A 14,052-nucleotide genomic window follows, 5' to 3' on the forward strand; every position below is an offset into this window, starting at 1 on the left:
GCCTTATTTTCTGCTGTCACCATTTTCTTTTTTCCCCCCAGCCACTTTGATGGTGGCAACTAATTCCCTCAGGCAGGCTGTGCCTATTGGAATCTCACTTGTTGCTCAAGCGCGTTATTCTCATCTTTGGTAAATCCTTTGGAGGAAGCTGCTCAGCCTGCGGGGCTGTCCCGGTGCAGCAGCTAGGATACATGGAGGGGCAGCAGGACAGGGTTGTTCATGAGATTACACAGTATCTTCCTCTTTTTGGACTTCTAAATATCAAAACTTCAAGGAGCCGTTAATGCTTTGCTTTTCTGATCCACATCTCTGTTAGATGTGGCAGAGAACTAAAAGCCTACAAAGGCTTATGGGTGAGCTAAAAACACTCTTCACATTTGATGTTTTAAGGGACAAGCATCATGTAAAAAGATCTTTTCACTCTTAAGTAAGAAATACATCCTGCTGGTGCCCCTGTAATTTACTTCACAGTATTCTTGGAGGAAGAGCTCACCTGCAGATAGCTGGAAAGCATTCCTGAAGACCCTTTTTCTTCACTAAAGATCCTTCAAGGCAATACATGATGATGTCCATAACCTTGGAAACAAAAGTTAAAACCATTTCATGTACTGTAGTTTATGTCTCCTAATGAAAGTTCTAAGAGGCAAAAATAGAGAATTTCTGTGCCTGACTGCACCTTTGGTATCTGAATTTAATACACAATCAGGATAAACCAAAGAAGAATGCTCTTGCATATGACAGGCGTTGCCCACAGCGATGGTACTGGCAACTGGAACCACTCCGAGTACCTGCAAACAGTTAGGGAACAGCACACTACTGCTATGCATAAGCTCTTGGAGCTCTGTAAGTAGCTCTGGCGTGCAAAAGGCCTCGGGGCATCGGTATGAGTTACCAATCCGTTACATCATCTGTACCACCCTTCGACAATGTTCATCAGCATCAACGAATGCAACAAGTAAAAACATCCACGTGATCCCCCCAGCATGTCCAAGTGCCAGTGCGGTGAGCACACGGTACCTCCAGCAAGTGCTCTTGCTTGGGGTTTTTTGCCAACAACGTGATTTAACGCAATTCAGATGCAATTTAAGCTTTTATAGTTCAAAAAATGAGCTGGGTGGCATAAAACAAATGCTCTTCACACACAAAAAGGTTTACGGTCCACGCAGAAAGAAATTCTACGATTCGACTCCGGGCCAACACATCATTCACTGTTGCATCAAACCCACAAGCAGACAGGGCAGACCAGCCTTACCTCCACGAGAAGGTCCACAACGTCGGTAGGCATCTTCTCAATAAGTATCTCAATGACTCTCAAGATCTCTCCCTTGGCCCGAGCCAGAGCGGTGGTGTGAATGTTCTGCTGCGACTGCGTGTTGGCTGCGAGGGCAGTGTGTCTGTGCACCTACCGAAGAGCAGGGTTACACCTGGAGACTCGGGCTCCCTAAATATTCCCCATCCGCGCTTGCTGCTACATGCGTGCGTTGCATTAAGGAAGCCTGTACTGCGTGGAACTGCGGTTGGGCTTGATGATCTTAAAGGTCTTTTCCAACCTAAACGATTCTCCGAATGCTTTGCTTTACTCTGAGACCTGCGGATGATTTCTCCCTCCCCCGTTGCCCAGCAGCAGCAGTCACTAATGGTTATCCCTGACGTAGTTTTTAAACGAGGGCTTACCTGCTTTAAGGAATTCTTAATCTCATCAAACTAAAGGTCAAGATAAGCAAATGCCCGGGTCTTGATTACGTGACCGTTGCGTACTCGAACATCTATCTTTAGGCATTAGACAGCTGCTTTATAACGGGATATTTTGGCCAGCCACTGCCCGTGGTCCATCCTACTGCTGCAGCTCAAAGCTCCAGGCCGTACCCGGGTGGTTCAGATGGCTCTCAGACAGAGGGTGCCCAGCCTACACCAACCTCACAGCAGCGCCCCCTCCTCCTCACCCTCCAAAGCCCATGGCGAAGTCTCCACTATGTTTTAATTTGTAATGAATGGGGTCAGGTGTGCAGTGCTTGAAGAAAGCAGGATTTCACACGTTGCTGTGTGAAACGCGAAGTTTAAACAACCAGGATACAACAAATAAAGACAGACACAACTCATCGGCCTCAGTTAAATATCGCTCCTGTCATAAATTAAGGCTGATTTGGGCAGCTGCAGGCATACAAACGTTACACTTGCTGCTTCCCTTTTTTGAGCATGTCCTGGTTCCGGCTGGGACAGAGTTAATTTTCTTCCTAGCAGCTGGCACGGGGCTGTGCTTTGGATTTAGGGTGAGCAGAACGTTGGTGACTCCCTGATGTTCAGCTGGTGCTGAGCAGGGCTTACACCAGGCCAGGACCCTGCAGCTCCCCCTGCTCTGCCAGGGGCACAGGGAGCTGGGGGGGACACGGCTGGGACAGCCGACCCCAGCTGGCCCAAGGGCTATTCCAGACCATATGGCCTCATGCTCCGTATAGAAACTGGGGAATAGCTGGCCGGGGGGGGCACTGCTGCTCAGGGCTGGGCTGGGCATCGGTCAGTGGGTGCAGTCGCGCTGTGCATCACTTGCTCTGTATATTCTTTTATCATTATTATTATTATTTTCTCCTCCTCTGCTGTCCTATGAGGCTGTCTGTATCTCAACCCATGGGGTTTTCCTTTTTTTCCCCCCCCAATCCCCTCCCTGCTCGTAAGCCTGGAGCCTCAAAGCTGCGGCAGCCGAGGCGAGGGGCCCCGCTCACCTCCTTGGCGATGGTGGTGATGAAGGCGGGTGGTCTGGCGGTGGCGATGAGGGAGAGAGCGTGCCGCGCCGAGCGGGCAGAGTCGGCGGGCGGGCGCAGGGGCAGCCCCATTGTGATGCTAAACGGGCACCAGACAAAGAGGGGAGAAAGAAAAGGAGCATTAGAAATATAGAGTGAAAAGATTAGAAACAGCTTATAATGTCAGTTCAAGGTCAACGGGAGCACTCCAACAGTTAGAATATAATGGACTTCCAACAATGAGCAGTGATTAGGAGTCAGGGTGTTCTATCATCAAATACAAAATCGAATAATTAACCATGAAGATTGAAAACAGTATGTGCATCTGTCCAAAGTGTTAAAAAGGCCTTGTTAACAAATTATCTGTATGTGCTGAATACATATCACCCAACAGAGGACAAGCAAATGGAGAATGTCTTTGCGAGAATTTATGGTTTATTCTTTTACGACGTTTTAAACCCAGGCTGAAAAATACCCTGTTTATAGCAATTTTCCTTAATTCAGCTAAGCGCTGGTTAGAGGAGAGTAAACCACGAAGCTTCTTAAAGAACTAAAGCCACCAAATCTATTTGGTTTAATTTTCCTTACTGTGTGACTCGGTCGCAGCAGCACGATGAGATGACAGACAGCCCCGCGCCTTACGCTTTCTAATGACGGAAATTATTCAAATGCTCTTTAGAATTTCTGACGTTGAGGGGTTTACTGCAATTCTTTGAATAACAGGAAGGGATTAACTGGCATCTAAATTTGCCATACACAACTTGGTACGACAAGATAAAGGCAAGAAACAGTAAGGCAATGCCAGGTACCCCGTAGGCAATGCCATGTACCCCGTAGGCAATACCAGGCACCCCGTAACTGTATTAAGAAAAATAAAACCTAGTATTTGGTAACTGAGAGAATATGTACCTGACAAAGAAGATATAGAAGCTTACTGATGTCTGAAAGCTTCCTTTCTTAAAATGGCACTATTTTAACTACCACCGCTGCATACGTCGCGGCAGAGCCCGGGTGCGTTACGCCAGTTGTACCTCACCCGGCAATTCCACAAATCCTCCCCGCGCTCCCACCCGCGGGCTGCCCCGAGTGCTCGTCCCTCCCCAGGCCAGCAACTTTGTGCCTTTTGTAAATCGCCCCATCACCTAAGGATGTGTCTGCTCTGTGCCTGACCACAGGCCTGCAGAACTTGGCAGCGCCCGAGGGCTGGCGGCCACCGAGGGTTGGGAAGGATCTGGGAAGGGCAGTGTTTCTGCGCTGGCTTCGACGCACGCGGGTCTCCCCGGGACATTTCACCAAGGGGGAACTGCAGCAGCGCGGGGGGAAGGAAAGGTGGGGAAAGCTATGGGGAGGACAGGGATGAACGCGCTCCGATACAGCATCGGGATATTACAGGAGGGGAGGGAACACCCGGGAACCAGTGCACGTTGGGATGAACCTGAGACATTCGACCTATCCCACAAAGGAAACTTTCTCATGAATTGACTATTGCAGCAAGGAAAGAGAGACCACAAACCACTTTGCCAGCTCTAAAACACATCAAAATGTTCCTATAACACAGTCTGATCAATCCTGCTGCTATGACCAGGCTTCCACCAAGCAGCAGCCCTTGAAGTCTTTTTAAATACTAATAAATAATAACAACAACAACAATAATAATAAACAAAAGAAAGATTGTTTCTTTCGGTCATTCCTGGTATCCGTCCACCATCTCAGTACGCTGCAATTCATTATGGATTTTGCCAAGTCATGGAAAATTATGCTTGAGCATGCACAGAACCCCCTCCCCAGCCATCCCTTCTCTTTGCTATTTTGCATAAAGTAACAAAAAAAGTATTAACCTGTAAGCAACATATATAGGCTTACTCTTTTTCTGGGGAAATGAAGCACTACCACGCGCAGCAATCGCTGCTTCCGAGGCTCAGGGTGGGAGCAGGGAGCAGATCCCCCCACGCCGCGCAGGAGATTGCTGCTCCCGAGCACGCGTCCGGGAGCGGCGCGGGCCGGCCAGCACCGCGGCACGGAGGTTTAGCGCAGTTCCTACACCTTAGCGGGTTCTATTACGGGTATATGTGAATGCAAAGCGCTAATCAAAGTGAAGCTCTTCGTTGAAGTGACTGTGTTCAAGTGCACGTTAATGAGTTTTATTATATGAAAAAAGAGCAAACCTGCAGCTTTCTCTACTATCAACGTGATTTCAACAGTTTAATACTTTGGCAGATGCACGTGAGATAAGAATACGTTCAATAAATGCGTACTAATCCAGTGAAAGAGCCCTAGCCAGACTCGGCAGTTTCGGAAGACCACCATGCGTTCCCAAGCCCCGAGGAGGGCGAGTTACGGCTCACGGCAGCGCACGCTACTGCGATGCTGGAGCACCGAGCCCTGCACCACCAGCACCCCGACCAGACCCCCCGCAGCCCGCAGCCCTCACAGCCCCGCCGCTGCCGGAGGCGTTGCTGGTTTAGGTCGGGGCTGCTGCTCCCGGCTCCCCCGCTGCATTCCTTTTACACCTCTGGTGCCATTAAAAGGGCTGAGCGGGAGCGCGCTGCTCCGAATCCCAGCCTGCCCACATCGACTCGGAGGCTGCTGCCCAGAGCTGCTGCTGTGTCTGCTTTGCTCAGCATTCCCGGGAGGCAAAGGGCCAGAAGTTCTCCCTTCCGACTCCTCCGGGGCCATGGGGCTGGTTGGCTTGGCCCACACTCACACCTTAGAGGAGCCTCACGACTTCTTTAAACCAGAAAGCTGCCAGCACCCTCTATGGCAGGGGGGCCCCCTCATGGAGAAGAGCATAATCATTCCACACTTCCCTCCCTTTAGCGTCTCTACACGCTTCCACGTGTGTAAAAACTTGTTTATCAGGGCCCACAAAGTTCACCCTGCTCTGAAAACAGAGTTGGACACCAGCTACTCTGAAAAGAAGGGAGGGAAAGGAGAAATTGAAACAACCCCGAGGAGGTGGAAATCCCAAAACGCGTGCCTTGTACCCCAGGCCACAACCCCCAAGCAATACGGCATTGGCACCTCCACCTCACCGCGCCACGGAGCCCGGGGAGTTCAAACCCTCGGGACTCCAAACGGCAAGAAAAGCACCTAACTCCAGAAATATCTGGGTTAATCTGTTCACCTTGTGACAGCAACATCTGCGAGCTTCTCTTCTCTCAGGGTACGCCAGAAAACCTATTTATCTTCAGGAGAAGCTGTTCTGATGCTTCCCACACTAGGCTTCACGATGACGTTATTTGGAAGCGAGACAGGAAGAAGTCTATGTTTTCAGAGCCAGGATGGAGAGCCCAAAAGGTGGCTTTTGCCCCCAACAGGAGACCACACGAGGTAAGGCAAGAGAAGGTAAGCGTGACATGGCACCTCCTCAGGGAGCACCTCCGCTTGGGCTCTGTTTCAAGGGGCTCCTCTTCCCCACTGCTCTTTGACTGAATCTTTCTCTTTTAAAGAGTAAGGGAAGTTTACAAACCCAAGGAGCTTCTTGCAAAGTCTGTTTGTGCTCTTGCAGAGGATTTAGGTAGCACATGGTAACTGAACGGTTACTTTACTGATTTCTTTAATTTAGTGAGAGGTGTCTGTAGATGACACAGTCTCTTTTTTTTTTAAGTGTCCTTAAATAGAATCCTCTAAGCATTACCTGATGGTACGCTGTGGAAGTTAACAAACGAAATGCTTTGCATCAAAGAAGGTCAGGGCAGTTACCGCGCGCTCTGCCAAAGGAACCGTGTCCCCAGAGCGGCAGCACGACGAGGCACGGAGCAGCGCTTTACGGAGCCCGATTCACACACGCACACCCCGAAGTTCCCCGTCATTTCCCTTCCCACTCCTCACCGCCACTGTGTGCATTAAAATTACTCAACTGGAAAGCCAGTGGGGTCTCTGCCGCAATAAGGGTGTCCCCGTTGGCCTTTTACTTCTAAAACAGTATTTGAATAGAACTTAAAAAATCGAGCACGGACGTTAGGGATGGAAGTGATGAACCGGGAAGGCGGAGGTACCAGAGGGAGGCTCGTTATCCCCAAAAGCAATCGAACCCCCAGCGCCGCGGTACTTTCTTCTCTAAAAAGGCTTCGTTTTTCTGCCAGCAGTGTTCTTCCTTACAGGGTGCTTGGTAAAGCGGGCGTTTTCCTGAAAAGCAACAGGCTTTTTGTTAACTCATTAGCATGGCTCAGCAGTGGGAGCAGGCGGGCAGAGATTAACCCCCTCCCGGGGCTGGGCCAGCTGCTCCGCACGCCCGCTTCGGAGCAAAGCCCTGCGAGACGGGCCAGGCGCACCGCGCCGCACCCCGGAGCAAAACCAAAGCAGATGCAAAACGAACGTACGGAGGGAAGCGCTGCCTTTCACACCCAGGCTTCTGTTCTTGTACTGCTGGGGGTTAGGACTTCTGTAGGTCCCGAGTCGGTGGCATGTGCTGTCCCTCTCGTCCTCACCCTGCCCCTGGCTTCCCAACCGCACCGCAAGCGGACATCTGGGGAGTCATTTCTGTACACGTAACAGGTAACATGGATGCAGCTGGTCCTGCAACGCACGCCTTTAGCGCCAGAGACACATATTCTACCTGCAAACGCCAGTAAAAATCTTGGAATTATTACTGTATTTGTGCACTTGATTTGTGCCTTTCTGCTCCTTTCTAGAAGGCTGATCTCAGGGGCCAGTATCCTGCATCATCAGGGAGCGATGCCCTCTCCATTCCCAAACCATCACCAGCTTCCCCCACTCCGGTAAGCTGGACATCTTGAACCAATATACTATCTGAATAACATTTTCAATGAAATATAGATTATTTTAACAGAGAACTTGTTTATATGTTGAGCACAAGCTATCACAACTTCAGAGTAACGTTTATGTGCTTCCCTACCTACAAAAACATGGAAGACGCGTTTAAAAAGCTGATTCTGGAAACAAGTGGAGAAGAACAAGCTACCCGGGCGGAGCTGGAGGTCATGCCTAGGAAAAAAGTAGACGGAAAAGGTTTTGATGGCAGCAAACGGAAAATGTAGCAGTCTGATCTCTACATTTCTTGACTTCCACAGACCAATGCCAGATGAAAACTTCGTGGGACAAAGAATGTGAAGTTTCAGCATGAAAGGTAACGATCTTGACTGATCTCTCTTTGCTACCTGGGCTCAAAGGAAGAAGCCACGCGCTGACCCAGCTGCTCACAGGGAGCCCTGAAGGGGCCCTGCCAAAGGACATGTCTCCAGGGTTGGTTGGAGGATGTTGAGATGGGGCCACCTCACCTTTCGGGGAAAGCCGCTGCTCTGCACAACGGACGTTCAAGCCCCTTTTCTCTCCTCTGCTTGGAGACTTCGCTTTGATGCTCTGAGCTCAGAGGGAGGGGAAAAAAGGGAAGATGGGGATATCCCATCTTGTTTAACAGAAACCTCGACATCAATACACCTGAGAACTGCTCTGGTTGATACAGGAAGCCTCGACGCAATGGTTGAATGAATGGGAGGAACCAAACTCCCTCCGCGGCATAAGGCCAGCGAGTGTGGTGGTTCTCTTCCTCCTCCTCTTCCTCAGCCTCCACAAGAGGCTGCGGGCGCTGAAGGACCACTGCCCTTTGTGCCATGCAGCTGCAGCTCACCTAGGCTGAGCTCCAGCCTCCTGGAACCCAAGGTCTAAACCAGAGCTGACAGGGACACAAATCCCAGTTTCAATCACTTCTGTAGCAGCAGCGTGCCACCTCGCCTTGAGGACCAAGTACCCAGCTCACATTTCTCCTTTAAAACCCTCAATTTCAGCAACTATTTATTAGGCTAGGTTCTAAACATGTCCCACTGTACTTGAAAATTAAGGCTGTCCCTACTACAGATCCTATGGCTCCACGGATAGAATCCGTAAGGATATAAAAGCATGGCAATGTTTTCCACTAAACAATCAAAACTAAAGAGATTTAGCCTAATTATTTTAGTACACACATATATACAGGAACATAATAGATCGATTAGAATGCAATTTGCTAATTTTGGTATATTATACCATAATCTTTATCAAACTGCAGCTTGTAATTCAAAAAGCAAAAATAAGGGACAGCAATGATCCCTATCATCACCCAGGCCACGAAATCAAAGCCTAATAAATGCTAGAAAATACTCTTAATCCTCACAACGGAGCAGCTTCATTCGGCACAGTGCAATCTTTGGGGACTAGGATGGACTGGGAAAGTGGAGGAGTTCTAAATACCCGAGTTTTGGATAACAGCTCAGATATTCATTTAATTCAGAAGGGAAAAAAGAAACACACTGCTTTTTTTTTTTTTTTTTTTTTTGGTCAGTAAATGCGAAGCTTTTTTTTTTTTTAAAGCAGAAGCTTGACATAAAAGCTCTTTCATAAAACGTCCTTAACATCGGGGAGAGAAGGCAGGCGCTGTTATTGTGTACACGGTAAATCAGGCACAAAAAGGGGTGGCTCAGCGGGGCACTGGGAGGGCGAGATGCACACTTAACCCCCTGCACACATCGCCGCTCTATTTCTTTCCATCTGGGGCCGTCTGCAGCCGGCACTGTATCTGTCATGAATGTAACAGGCCATTTTCAATCTAAATCTTGTTATGGATTAATAAGCAAACACTTTCTCGCTTATTATGCAATTTATCATGATGAAAATTGCATCGGGCTCCTCAAGGCTACATGCTGATACATTCATTTATTCAGCGCTCCGTGGATAGAGAGCCATACTAATCTTTATGACAGCTAAGGATGTAATCACAAGAGGAAAATGACTTTCCGAAGAACTTGCGCTCGCTCGGCTTCTGGAAGTGCAGGTCTCCGTACCAGAGGGCTTCGGAGACTCTCCGGGAAGGCAAACATCCCGGCTGCTTTTGTCCCTCCGCGAGAACTCCCTGAGGTTCAGACCCTAACAGCGCTCATCCAGTCCGTGCCTCTTCCTCCAGAACCTGCCCCCAGCACGCAGCCATCGTTCATTCTTCAAACCTCGAGGGAGCCACAACGGCTCTGCCTCAGGGTAACGCGAAAGGAAACCAGAAACCCTAGCACCGCAGACGGGTGGTGAAACGCACGCGCGGTGTTAAGCCAGCCCCGGTCGGCTGCTCGCTGCACCTGCCATTTAAAATGGGGGCGTTTATAAGCAAACACCTGCAAACACACCTGGAAAGTACGATTCATTCATAACAGAACAGCTTTCCGAACCCTAACATCTGAAACTGAGCTCCAAGGTTGAACGCTACGGGCGCGCAAAAGTGCTCGCGGCGTTCAATGTTACCGCGACAAGCGGAAGAAATTCTTGACTAAAACAGAAAAGTAACTGAAAATATAAATACAGAGTTTAATTATAAGCATTGCTTATAATTATTGTGTGTAGGACATTTGTAACCATAAGGATATTCTACAGTTTCATATATATTTTAGTTTCCTATGTTGCAACATAAGAGCAGCGTTTACTGTGATTTAGCAAACGGCAGCCTTCGAATAAACCAGGTAACTGGCGGATTGTTAAAGGATTATTATTTTTTTAACATCTAAAGTAATACTATTTTGGCAATGCTGTAGACAAGAGCGTCTGCAAGCTGAGCAAACCCCCCCGTTCCGCCCAGCCCAGCGTTCCACGTGCAGATGAACATCCCCGGGGCCGCCCCAGGGCCTGGGCAGTTTTACACCGGCTCCCAAGCACCGCCGGCGTCTCCTCCTCCTTCAAAGCAGGGCGCACCTCTCCGGCGGGCTTCGGGGCACACCCCGACAGGCATCAGCAGCGCCATCGGGTGAAATATCACCTGGGGAAGAACGAACCTCTGCACTTCGTAAGAAACACAGCAAAACCACTGCCTAAATAATCAATTAGGACGACCTCGGCGATTTCAGACCCTACATTCCCTCCCACTCCCCCAAGCAAAAACGCCGCCAAGAAAATATCACCGATGGGTCAGCCTTCTTCCTTCAGCAATGAAACCGGTTCCCCGTTAACGAACGGTTTAACATTTACGGAATGGTTTACAAATTCCTGCCAAAGGAACACTGCTAATTAAAATGCTTATGTAGAAAGCACCACGTAAATTAAAAACCAAGCATGAAATATGTTAAAAAAAAAAAAAATAACCCTCGGGGATTTTTCTGGGGTGCCAGGCTTAAAGAGGTGGGGAGGAGGAAGCCATCGGCGCCGTCGGGATCTGGGCGGGCCCAAGGGCTCCCCTCTGCCGCCCCGGAGGCAGAGCCGCCAACGCGGGCACGGCCTACGCCGTCAAGAACATAAACTTGCTGAACAACAAAAACGCGCCGAAGGTTTTATTAGAAAAAAAGATCAATGGTTCCTATATTTTATGTGATGAAGATGATTACTAAATTGAAGTATTTTTAGGAACAGCCGCTTTCCAAGTGGATGTCTGCACAACTGCAACACTACAGCGTTAATTCATGCCGACACCCAAATAAACACAGAATTTGTGTTTGCTCAAGGCAACCCCCTACCTAGAGCAGGTGTCTCCTACCTGGGCCCTAAGCTGTCCCGAGGCAAGAGCCAGGCACCTACAAACGAGAATTCTGTCTCAGTGACACTAATGTATATCCATTTATATTTTTCAAGGTTTTCCATTAAAGGCAGGAAGCTTGAAATCTCTTTCAGAGCCAACTACATAAAGCACAGTATCCTTGCTTTGGTCCTGCTGTGGCTGCTTCTTCAAGCAACTTTTTATTTTTCCTTTACCTATACGTGGAAAATGGGAGCCTCTCCTTTCACACCTTTAAGTGGTTGGCTTTCTTTATAAAAACTAACTACAGGGGAAGAAACGTTCAGATAGATTTAGAATAAATTTCAGACGAGATGATCCATTTTACAATGAACAATAATAAAAGCAAGGACTGCATGGCAAAACCCCTTCCTGCGCAAATGTTGGCACTAACCAGACCAAGGGTGAGCAATGGCTGTTCACAGGAGGCTGTTCACGGGGGCCCCACCTGGAATTTGTTACATTTAGGCCTCAGATGATAAAATTTGTGGCTACTCAACCAAATGCTACTCATGTCCTGCAACGCTACAGCCATTAAACCCAAACGCTAATATTCCAGAATCCCATTATCTTAGCACAAAATGCATTAAGAAGAGGTAAGACACCACCTTTATTACCCAAGTCATCTTAACGACGGCACTTAGGCGTTTAGCCATAATTATGCGATTTAGCCGTAAGGATTTGAGGGCGTGATTGATAGCACACAGCACCATCAAGTGTACCAACTCGCATACATAACTTGTGTATAAATAACTGGAACCTGTACAATTATAGCAATTTTTAAGAAATGGAACAAATAATGCCCTTGGAGTTCCATGCACAAAAAAAAAAGCCACAAAAAACCTGTATTACATTTTTTCCTGAGTATTTTATGTCAAAGTGTCAGACTCCCTTATGAAATTTGCCTCCCACCCAACCCCAATTACAAATACCTAATTGAAAGGAGATTTTATTTCAAGGAGGCTAGAGCGGAGGTACAAGACAGCCTGCCATATAAATCGTGATTTAGGAGGCTTTAATAAGTTGTTCTCTGACCCTAGAGACAGGCTGTGGTCTACTGAGTTTATGATTTCTTCACCATCCTTAAATCTACAAGTTACCTTGATGCCATTAGGGATGCTGTTGATAAAATAACCACCTTTTCCAAAAGGTACTTTCCAAAAAAACTCCCATCCTGACGGGATGGCTTGTAAAACCATGGGGAAAAAAAATCCCGGTATTCAGACACACTAGTGGAAAATACCTTCTGAAAATACTACTTTTACAGTTTGGAAAAGGTTAAAAAATATTATGTTAGACAGACATATTTTAGATATAAAAAATGTTTTACTCGCTTCTTTCCTCAACTTGCTGCAACACAATCAGGCTAATGCTGTGTAGCCCCAGGCACTGCCTGCTACGCGTTTGGTGTCCCCCTGTTCTAGCCGGGGTGACTCCCCATGCCAAGAGAAGCCGGCACCGCAGCGCCGGTGTGCACAAGTGACCAGATCTCCCCTGCCTTGGTTAAACCCTTCCTTTCCGAGCCACCCAAGACTGCAAACCGAGCCCGCCTAAAGCACACTTGAGTTTGCAATTTTGATGGTAGATCAATGCAGAACTTGCAACAAGGCGTTATTCCTTGTCCCACTGTGGTGGTTTGACCTTGGCTGGACGCCAGGGGCCACCAAGCTGCTCTACCGCTCCCCTCTTCAGCAGTACAGGCGGGGAGAGAATGAGATGGGAAGGAAAAAAACCTAAACTCGTGGGTCAAGATAAAGGCAGTTTAATAAAGAAAAAGCAAAAGCAAAGACTGCGTGCGGTAGCAAAAGGAAAAACAAGAGTTTATGCTCCACTTCCCATCAGCAGGCGATGTCCAGCCCCTCCCCGGGAAGCAGGGCGTCACTGCGCATAGCTGTTGCTCCAGAAGACAAAACGGCACAAAAGACGAATGCCCCCCCTCTTCCTTTTCCCTTAGTTTTTGAATCTGAACTGACTTCGACTATGGAATATCCCTTTGGTCGGTTTGGGTCAGGGGTCTTGGCTACGTCCCCCCCAAGATCTTGCCCCCTTCCAGCCCGCTGGTGGGGGATGTTGGAGACAGCCTTGATGCTGTTGGAGCACTGCTCAGCAGCAGCCAAACCACTGGTGGGTGATCACCCCCTTTCTGCATGCAGATAGAAAGCCCGGCCCTATGCAGCTCGACCCAACACACCCACCTTCTTGCCAAGTCCCGCAGCCATCAGGATTTGACCCAACTGCTGCCAAACCTAGATCCACAGACGGGGAACGACGTGAGTACGTACTGGTAAGTGAATAAACGAGGTACCTACTTAGCAAGCTGTTTCTCGGCGTCAGCGCAGAGCTCCAGAAGGCCCATCAGCACGGCGGAGACGTCCATGTAGGGCTCCCAGACGGTAAAGCCGCGGCCGATGAGGTCGATGGCGGTTCTACGGATGGTGCTGTGCGCGGGCAGCTTGGGGCTGGGCGGTTGCAGCAGCAGAAACGTCAGCGCCTTGCCTGCCGTGCAGAGCGGGAGAGAACAGGACAGTGAAGCGAGAGCTGCAGAACTCATTTTGCCTTCTTTCCAAATACTGGCCTGCTGAGAAACACGCATGGAAACCTGCTCCTGGGTCGCCACGTTAAGGCTTTATCTCGCCAGGTACAACCGCAGGGTCTTCCCAAAGGCAGCCAAAGAAAGGCAGGGTTCTGCGGGTAGGGGTTACGTCAATTAACCACAGGGCACGCCGAGCCCCGAGACTCCCTGCGCCATGGATTTCAGACAGGAGCCAGGATGGCAACCCACGGCGGTCCTCAAACGCAGACACTAGGATGGACTGACGCGGGCAAACGGCACCCGCGCTGCCGGTCACT

General features: G+C 49.0%; 1 protein-coding gene across 9 annotated transcripts in view; it reads right to left on the bottom strand.

Moving 5' to 3' along the window:
- The window catches only part of WDR7 (WD repeat domain 7), a 147,125-nt gene that overhangs the window by 39,544 nt on the left and 93,529 nt on the right, over positions 1–14,052 (bottom strand). For 8 of the 9 annotated variants that reach the window (XM_035892947.1, XM_009637400.2, XM_035892942.1 and 5 more), the window contains 4 exons: positions 13,512–13,698; positions 2,721–2,838; positions 1,253–1,402; positions 494–576 (listed from right to left, as the gene is read on the bottom strand). In XM_035892947.1, the coding sequence (XP_035748840.1) occupies positions 494–576; positions 1,253–1,402; positions 2,721–2,838; positions 13,512–13,698 (538 nt within the window). Of the gene's footprint in view, positions 1–493; positions 577–1,252; positions 1,403–2,720; positions 2,839–13,511; positions 13,699–14,052 lie in introns of those variants that run through there. The other variant, XR_004841811.1, reaches the window with a different exon arrangement.

The sequence above is a fragment of the Egretta garzetta genome, unplaced genomic scaffold (genome assembly GCF_000687185.1).
Source record: "Egretta garzetta isolate BGI_Z169 unplaced genomic scaffold, ASM68718v1 scaffold384, whole genome shotgun sequence".
NCBI classification, from domain to species: Eukaryota; Metazoa; Chordata; class Aves; order Pelecaniformes; family Ardeidae; genus Egretta; species Egretta garzetta.